This window comes from Salvelinus namaycush, chromosome 38 (assembly GCF_016432855.1).
Source record: "Salvelinus namaycush isolate Seneca chromosome 38, SaNama_1.0, whole genome shotgun sequence".
Classification (NCBI taxonomy): Eukaryota; Metazoa; Chordata; class Actinopteri; order Salmoniformes; family Salmonidae; genus Salvelinus; species Salvelinus namaycush.
Window position 1 is genome coordinate 3,223,091 of NC_052344.1, and position 10,111 is coordinate 3,233,201.

Here is a 10,111-nt window from a genome sequence, read left to right on the forward strand (position 1 = left end):
TCATGGCCAAAAAAATACAAAAATGTCCTCAAATTAAACGCAATGTTCGCACGTAAACCAAACTAGATAACAATTCTTGCATTTTAATTTGGTTGTTGCTATGATGAAAACAGTTATTTGGAATTCCAATAATTATGTCATTCACTAGGCTGGAAAAAAAGAAGCACTATGATTCATGAAAATATCAGACATGCCTGCCTATGAATGAAATGTTAATAACAATGCCAGGGTATGGCGTGAATTGGGTGCCAACCTCATTTGTACCAAAGTAGAAACTGTAATGAAACTCTAGTCCAGAGAGTCGGGTTTGTTAAGTTTTGGTCCCAACAAGGGCAGGGCAAAAGCTGCTACACGAGATTTGTAGGCTAAACCGGATTATTAATTACATCTCGTGCATGATATTAGCTCATAATTATTAAGGCCATAGGGTCTGAAGCAAAAGGTTTGCAGAACATTCCAGATGTGACACGTTAGTGCGTGCGTTAAGTTCAAGGGGGGCCATGCTGTCATTAGCCAAGATTGCTTAATTGTTTAAGTGAAAAAGCCTATAATAGCCTACATATTTAACTGGGACTCAGCGAAAAGCGCTCTTAATCATTTCTAGTAGTCAGTGGGCGGTCTCCAGCACTTGAATGAAAGCTCCAGTTCACTGCTCAGCTGCGGTATTGGGTGGAGTCTTGTGCGCTTGACGCTTCACTGGAACAGGAGACCTGCTACATTACGCACGGGGAGGTCGCCAAGTACGCCAGTACCGCGAGGAGACTGGAGGGCAGAGAACTCTGAGAACAAAGCTAACGATTTTATGTTTTTGTTCTACGAAAAGGAAGAGTTTGTTACTCCATCCCTGTATACAGAGTGACGTTTTGGGACATTTGGATATATTTTTCTCAGAAGCCTATGGTTCTTTAAGGTAAGTGTATATCTACATGTTTAAGAAAGTTAAGTACAGTACATTCAATGTAAATGTGTCTACCATACCTTGTGTCTATGGAAGCCTATTTTGGACTAATTTGGTATAATATTTCAAATCTGCAATGAAAATACTGGGAATGGGAATATGAAGTCCCGGTGTCCCACAGCAAAATATCTTAATTTTAGGCTTTATTTGATCATGACATAAACTCATAGGCTACATCGAAACCAATGGCGAGAATGGAATGTGTCAAAGCAGTCACCTTGACAAATCACCCATCAACAGCTTTGAGCATCCAATGTAAGTTTATTTGAAGGTCATAAACAAGGAGGGCTTATCCGGTGGAGCCTGTTTGCTCGTCGCTAACATACCTGATCCAGAATAACTCGTCTATCAGTTTATGAGCTTTGTACTAGTGATGCTGTGCCAAAAAAAACTCCACTGTATGTACTAGGTATATTGTAATAACCTGCTATAGAGGGTGTAATAACTGTATTATGAGAACGACGCACTAGTCGAGGGACCTACTGAACAAGGTGAACCGTGTTTATGGCTGTAACTTGGATGTGTTGCCCCGCTGAGGCGACCAGCATTGGCAAACATGACAACCTGTTGCAAAATGACTGATACTTCAGCTGAAATGGTTGAGTCAGTGTCAGTTTGGAGTTCAAACTTTGGGTTGAGAGTTTGGCATTTACATGAAATAGATTTACCCTGAATAAGTGTTTGGGGGTGGAAGGAATGAGGAAGACATTTTCCCAGGGGAGAGTGTTCTGTTCTCACCAGCTGTCTCCGCTGAGAGTATTGAGACAGTCAACATGATATTGATGTTATAGTAAACCAAAACACCACTGTATTATTACATTCATTCTATTACTGTACACCCTTTGTTCAGGCTATCAGGGAAGTAGTCTTATACTGTACACCTACTACTATGTTATTGTTTGACCTAGCCTCCTTTCCTTAAAGCCGTCCCTCTTCTCTCTGTTTCCAGACTGTTTGAGGAGATTAAAAGGTTATTCAGAGTGAGAGCAGACACGTTCCCTCGACTTTCTCTCCAAGGACTGCTCGGAAACCCCTGACCCTTCATGAGATGCCCAGGAGTTGCCTGGCATTTGACCCTATAACCATGGACGTCCGAGTGCAAGCCAATCCGAACCTCTACTTTGGGGTCAACGGGGGTCACGATGGCGCTGATAGAAACTCCCACAGTAAACCATTTGTGAGTATAACTTATATGAATCCCTTTCCATTAATGGTTTATTCTCTTGGTATCTTAGGTCAAAATGTAAATATTTCTCCCTTTGTTCACAATTTACGCACCCATATTAAGGGGGCATGGCGTTGAAGTATTCACCCACTTGTTCCTGGTTTAGAGCAGGTGTTTTTCATCGTGTGACTTAAGAAAAACCTGACTTATCTGTTTATACACCAAAGTCTGTCTCCATGCCCCCCTCTGTCATGCTGTCACTGAGAATTTACACAGGATTAATGACTACATCCTGTTGCATGCCTCAGGGATAACACACACACACACCACAGAGACTGAGGGAAACCGGTTAAGGTGCAGTTTTGTTGGTCCTGCTTCACACAACAGAAGTCAGTGGTCTTTGTGTTTGGTTTCGAAATTAGTTTGCCTACAGATGTGCACGCGTGTGTGTTGGTGCGTGTGTGAGTGTGCACATGGGTGCGTGCATACATGTGTGTGTATGGCTGGTGTGTGTGGCTGAGTAGAACAGGTCTGTGTTGTGGTACAGATTTACCTCTGGTAAAGGTTGATCTCTCCATCCCTACAGTGATGCCTAGCAACGAGATGGCATCCTGCTGCGGTAACCTGTTGACCCTCGTAATCACAGGCACAGGGTCGTAACTTGAAACAGCAAACAAAAAATATTTGGTTTGTCGCTGATTGACAGTGGTGGTAATGGTTGATGAAAAGTGGTATGGGTGCATCCGTTGTTTATTTTCTTGTTGCAATAAAAATGGGCCATTGTCAGCCAGGTATTTGTGTCTGTGTGCGCTTTCCTGGGTTTGTGTGTCTACTGCCTACATGTGTGTATTTAGATGACACATTGTTTTATGGGGGATCTTCAGTATATATAGCTAGTCTCTAGCTCATTTGTGCATTCTGTTGACCTCGTACCTTTTTCCTAAACCCATTAAGGTTCATTTGAAACAATCTAACCAGGTTGCCCTTTGATTCAGTGTATTATCTTGAGTGAAACAGACCCCAGGGAGCAGTGGAAAAATCTATAGTCAGTGTCATCCAGCAGCCGTCAAAGCAGCCCTATCATTGTATACCCTATGCCTATTGTGTTGTGTTCTGTGGCTGTATGTGCTCTGTACAGAGGGACAGGTAGTGATGTAACATGTAGGCAGTGAGGCCTCCCTGTTGGAGAGGCTGGAGGGTGTAGGCTCCTTCCTCCAGGTCTCTGTGCTAGGTTGAGGGGGATTAGAAGGTTGAGAGGTGGGAGAGCACGAACAAGCAGCACTGTTCTCACCGTGGCTCATACGCACACACAAACATACGAGAGATGGCAGGCAGCTGGATGGATTGGGACACAAAAATCATGCAAAAAATGTTGGCAGGCAGATAGATGTCCACGAGCGGATGGTCCCTAAAACACAGCACACCGAACGAACGGCAGGCGAACGGCAGATCAACATTCAGTGTAGTGTGTGTGGTCCTTTCGAGTATGAGGGGAAAGGCTAAACCAACAGGATCTGTGTTTGTTTACATCCTTTACATAACTTTTTTGGGCAACAGGAAGTATATTCCATACACTAGACCTGATTATGGTATAGGAGATACTGTATGTCACATTAATGTAACTCGTGTTACAATTACCCCTTAACCAAAGAGCACCTTTAACCTACGTTTCTGATGATCTACTCGTGTGTCCCTGTAGTCGGCGCTTCCCATCCAAGTAACTCGTGTGTTGTGTTGCCCTGTGCCCTGTGTCGCCCCCTACAGGAGGATAAGGCGCTGCATTTCTTAAGCCAGGAGGAGCAGGATTGTATCCTCTTCTTTGAGAAGACCATCGACTCCCTGCTAACTCCCCCAGCAGTAGATGAGCTTGATGGACCAGGACCCCCCATACGGGCATCCGCCCCCAGCCTCAGCCCCGTACCACCCCTCTCAGCCTCAGACAGACGCACCAGCCCCAAGGACATCATAGACCTGGTTCGCCCAGCACAGCCTGATCTGGTCCACCCCACACATGCACCATTCAACCCCCCCATGCCAGGTACAGCACAGTTCGCTCCTTGCTCCACCCTAAACAGTACTGTTTACATTTGATTATCAGTCCCTTGGATCATTAGAATTACCACAGTCAAATGAGATCAGACTTCATCACAATCATCAGCATGACAGATTACTCAACATTGACATTTGTACTGTATAGTGAATATACAAGTGTCACGTGGGCTCCCTCTCCGGCCTCTAGATCACAAGGCTGCTCGTTAGGGCGCACACCTGTCACCAGTGTTACGTGCATAATGACACTCACCTGGACTCCATATATCTCCTTGATTACCTGCCCTTTATATGTCACTCCTTTTGGGTTCTTCCCCAGTCGTCATCGTTGCTGTTTCATGTCGGTGCTCTGTTTGTGTTTCTTGTTTTGTTCATTTATTAAAATGTATTCACTTCCCGAACTTGCTAACCCGACTCTCAGCGTACATCGTTACAACAAGAAATATGATTGACTTTCCATTGACCCAATGGTTTTTTGAAGATATAGATTTGCCATTGACCTTGTCTTTTGAAGATACAGAACGTACAGCGAACTGATGAGTTTACCTCTCAAACTCTTTCTCTTTGCAGATTTCACCCAGAATATGGTAATGAACAACCCTGAGAGGCATTTTGAGAACAAGCCGAGGCGTGAGGGGATGGAAAACTTCCCTACAGAGTACAACCTGCCGCCCCCTGGCAAGGACAGTGCCCCCTATGGCCACGCCCTGTACCAGCCTGTAGGCTCCGTCCCCACCCCCGTCCGCATCGCCCAGAAGATTGCAGAGCACCAGGGGAGTGTGGGGAACACCAACATCCTCTCTTCCTCCCTCCTGTCCAACTGCCGTAGGAACCTTGATTTAGAGAACGTAGAGAGACCACCCACCTCCCGGGATTATCCAATCAAACAGGACCCGACCACCTCAGCCAAGCCCACCCATTACCCCAACAACATCAGCATGATAATGGGCAGCAACCAGCACCACAGCCATTCGCTGGCCAATGTGAACCTCCAGGATAGGAAGTATCAGATGCTGGCTAACCTATCAGGGACGTCCCACCCTGTGGAGGCGGAGGAGCTCCATGGGCTGCAGAACGCCCAGGTAAACCTTCCCACCCGCAGTGTGTCTTTCAGGGATCCCACTCCAAATAAGTCCCGGATGGAGGCACTGTCCAAACTGGGCTTGACCCGAAACCACACCCACAATAGCAGCACAAACACCAAACCCGCTGCTGCCCCGATTCCGGCTGCCACCCCTACACCCGTTCCCATGCCTACCCCTACACTGACACCCGTGAGTAAACCAGATGTGGCCAGACAGGCAAAGACCTTGCCACCAGCAACAGTCAACACCAACACCTCTCATGCAAGTATCCATGACAACAAGCCTGCTTCTCCGTCACCCGAAGTCTCGTCCAAGGACTTTAACAGCTATGGCGGGAAGACCATCGTGGTGAACCCCTCTAAGGCTGCTGCTGCTGCTGTAGCTCCCTCCACCAGTGGCCATGGCAGTAAGGCCCACTCAGTGACCTCTCACAGTGACTTCAACCCTTACGGGGGTAAGACTAAGGTAATGAAACCTGCTCCTGTTACCACAACCAGGGCTGACCTAACCCAGCCAGACATCGAGAGCAGGGCCGTGCCTCCCCCAGCCTCCACCTCAGCCAGAGTGATGCCTTCCCCAGCCTCAACCCCAGCCAGAGTGATGCCTCCCCCAGTCTCCACCTCCACCCCAGCCAGAGTGATGCCTTCCCCAGTCTCCACCGCCACCCCAGCCAGAGTGATGTCTCCCCCAGTCTCCACCTCCACCCCAGCCAGAGTGATGTCTCCCCCAGCCTCCACCCCAGCCAGAGTGATGCCTTCCCCAGCCTCAACCTCCACCCCAGCCAGAGTGATGCCTTCCCCAGCCTCAACCTCCACCCCAGCCAGAGTGATGTCTCCCCCAGCCTCCACCCCAGCCAGAGTGACGCCTTCCCCAGCCTCAACCTCCACCCCAGCCAGAGTGATGCCTTCCCCAGCCTCAACCCCAGCCAGAGTGATGCCTTCCCCAGCCTCAACCCCAGCCAGAGTGATGCCTTCCCCAGCCTCAACCTCCACGCCAGCCAAAAGGATGCCTCCACCAACCTCCAGCTCCATCCCAACCAAAGGAGAAACCATGTCCTACGAGGTCAAGAGCTACGGGGGGAAGACCAGAATGGTCACCCCATCCGACACCACCCCCTCTCCCATTACCACCCCTGACATCCTCACACACACCCTAGTGAGGTCCCCCAGCAAAGCTTCAGCCCCAGTGCCTTCTCCAGCCTCCAGACCTTTCCGCTATAGCACTCCCCCTAGCGCCAACAGGGCGGGGGCGTCTCCCTCTTCTCCGGAGTCCCGGCCGAAGTCCGCCGTCTCCAAGCCATCGTTCCGCTCCCAGGGGATCACTGTGCAGTTCTCCGGACGGGGAGTGACAGATGAGTCACGCAGAGAAGCTCTCCGGAAACTGGGACTGCTGAAAGACACTTTCTAACTCTCTGCATAACCTCTACTCAGCTTCCAGGTGGACAGACGTAACGAAGGCCTCTGGAGTTTTTCTGAAAGGGTGTGAGGCGTGGCAGGAGAGGATACCTACATTACTGTGGAATGATCCGGGCTGAAACCGGCTCACCCGGGTTCTGAGCGCTGAATGCTGACAAACGAGTCCGACACGTCACATGGCCTAGTTGACAAATACACACACGCAGACATGTACACACACATTCGTCAAACAGACATACACGCACTCAAACACACACGTGCACATGCACTCATACCCACAAATACATTCACCCAACAATCCCACACATATATGCATCAAAGCACTATCTCTTAATTGTGCTCTATTTAACTGTAGTCCGACTAAGTGTTTTACATTGCCTCTGAATCAAGACATATTGTACTTTACAGTATACATGTACCGCTAATATTCTCTGGGCCAAAACAGACAAAAAAAACAGACCTGTTCAAAGGGTAATGCAGACAGCTGAATGTCTTTGGCATTGGCACATTTGGCAGAGACAGACTTTTTACTACCTTTGCCACCTTCTGATGTCACATCCTCAGCTACCAGTGAGAATCCTTACACGCTCTCACTCTCCAAAGATGGATTTATATACCCAATGTAATTACATTGACTTTGTATGACACTATAATGATTACTGATCAGTTTGAGCCTGGTACTGATAAAGTGAACTGGAATCATTATAAACTGGCTGTGCAGTCACCTGAGAACTGAAGAGCCTCACAACATGTTATTTTGTTTACCGATTTCAGCGTCGTTGTTATCCAGGGGGTTATTAAGAGTGTGATGTATCTCACCGTTCAGCTCTTAAGAGCATGAACAAGGACATAGTTTGAGGGACTTTCCTGGCAGAATAAGGTTGAATTAACTTCACTCACTAATTGTCACGTTTACTCCCGCTCCCCCCTCTCTACGCACACCTGCCACCATCGTTACGCGCACCTGCGCCTCATGACACTCACCTGGACTCTATCACCTTCCTGATTACCTCCCCTATATCTGTCACTCCCCTTGGCTCTTTCCTCAGGTGTTATTGACTCTGTTTCTGACTAGCTGGTTCATGTATATACGCTACTCGTGTTACTTGCATTGTTCAATGTTCATTTATTTATTAAATTCACTCCCTGTACGTGCTTCCCTACTCCCAGCGTACACGTTACACTAATCTATTAGAATGTATCTATATTCCCTGTGAGGACGGTAACCATCCTACTCATAAATATTGATGATATCCTACTTGATAGGTATTTATGCACCCATTGATTTCCACTGCTGCCTTATGGTATGTTAAAGACAGGTCACTCGGAAGGGGGTACATTCCCTCATGCAAGAGCAAAGCTTAGAAATGTAACAATTGATTGGCATACCAAGCAAACTAAGCAGCAATTAAAATAGTTTGCATTCATGTACCTCATATACTCAGCTCGAAGGATATCAAATTATTGGAAGTTCTGAAGTGACCCCATGTGTTTATCTCCTCATATGACATTTTTGTGAATGTAAGTTACAGAAAAGAGGGAGTGCAAGACAGGCTTGAGTTTCTAGGAAAGGAGTGATATGTAACTACAGCGCTGGCTAAAGTGTATTTTTACTCCATGGACATTCCTCCCACACAAAACCACTGAATGTGGTTTGAAATGTAGACTTTTACTACTTTGAGGGGGGAAAAACGTAACTTGGTGAGGACGGGCAAGGGCTTGCAATGTCCAAAACACAAACACTGAAGCCACAGAATCCAGAAATACTCACAAGGACCATTTTTTATTGTTTTGCCCTTCTTTTGTTCATGTACTGTATGCTGAACTTGCATTTGCAATATGTCATTTAACTGTCATCATAACTGATGCCTCTTGTTTCTCGCTGGACTGCAGATATATTGGTACATAACCCTCTGTGTGTGTGTGTGTGTGTGTGTGTGTGTGTGTGTGTGTGTGTGTGTGTGTGTGTGTGTGTGTGTGTGTGTGTGTGTGTGTGTGTGTGTGTGTGTGTGTGTGTGTGTGTGAGTGAGTACATGAGTACATGAGTGAGTGAGTGAGTACGTGCGTGCGTGAAACATGTTTGTGTGTGTGAGTGAGTACGTGAGTGAGTATGTGAGTATGTGCGTGCGTGAAACATGTTTGTCCATTTTAAAGTTTTTTTTAATGAAAAAAGTCAGACTCCGGTTTTGTAGTTCATCTACAGTAACTCATGAAGTATCTAATACACACAAACACATACTGGGAAAATATACCTGTAGTTTGCAGACCCAGAGAGAAAATCCAAAAAGACTCACGTACAAAATCTTTATTTGACATTCAATTAACATTTACAAATTGTCAACAAAAGTTGCTGCTATGGTACAACAGCGGCTTTATATATTTTGCTCATTGTCATATTGTACACAACGTTTAATGTACATCTGTGTCACCTAATAAAGAGAGTAATATACATGACCTATCCTATCCAGAGTTTGTTATTCTTTGCAGGGCATTTACCATGTTATGAATGAGTAGAATCTCAGTGTATGGTTTATAATGATTTCTCTTCCCTGGGAAATACTTCACCATGGTTTTAATGGAACAGTAAACAGACAAGCTTTCCAGGGCATCAACTCACCTCAGCCTACACTCGAACCCCTCATTCTATTACTTCATTGACTGTCCATCCATGAAGGTCATGATTCCAAAGTTCCCTGTCTCCTTTCTGCCACTAAGATGAAATAATTGGACAGTCAAACTCCCATAAGTCTTCCTCAATATTGTTTTTGTCTTTCCCTTTTTCAGATCGGATGACAGAGGAAGACGTAAGAATATTGAGATACCTTCTCTTTCGTACAGAATATTTCCCTGGAGAGCTGTAGCCCACTGTGTACTCTCTCTGCAAGGTGGACGGCCGCTCCCAGTTTCACATGGGTATGCTGTCTACACTGCAGTCAGACCACTTTACCCAGCCCCAACAGATAGCCTCTCTTTCCCTCTGTGGGGCATGGGTCTGAGTGTGTGTGACCAAGAACATCTGGGGCATTGGCTATTTCGGGAGTGTGAGCGAGGGAAACTAAAGCTGTGGTTGGGTAAGGAGTGTGTGTGTTGAGGGGAGGTACGAAGGCAGGAAGTGAGGAAATAAGCATGTTTAGGGTCTGTAATTAGAGGCAGCATAAAAAACCTTTAAGAGTGCCCTCTAACAAACACACACACTCCCTCTGCCATACTACCTCTTTCTCTTACACACAGATGCACTAATACAGTCTTGCACTCCCTCTCATACACACATAGGTACATCAATGGAGGAGCTAAGGCTCCCAGCCATATTGGTGGGACCAGGGTTGGGGAGTAACCGATTACAAAACGGTAACTGTAATCCGTTACATTACCAGTAAAAAATATTGTAATCAGATTACAGATACTTTTGACAAACTAGATGCTTACTTCAAGGATTACT

General features: G+C 46.4%; 1 protein-coding gene across 1 annotated transcript; it reads left to right on the forward strand.

The window, feature by feature from the left end:
• Positions 1–601: 601 nt before the first annotated feature.
• LOC120032040 (flocculation protein FLO11-like) lies at positions 602–7,823 on the forward strand. The gene is made up of 4 exons (XM_038977965.1): positions 602–910; positions 1,908–2,135; positions 3,888–4,161; positions 4,743–7,823. Exons 2-4 carry the CDS (start codon positions 2,007–2,009, stop codon positions 6,662–6,664), a joined length of 2,325 nt encoding a protein of 774 aa, XP_038833893.1. The 5' UTR covers positions 602–910; positions 1,908–2,006; the 3' UTR covers positions 6,665–7,823.
• The last annotated feature ends 2,288 nt before the right edge of the window (positions 7,824–10,111 follow it).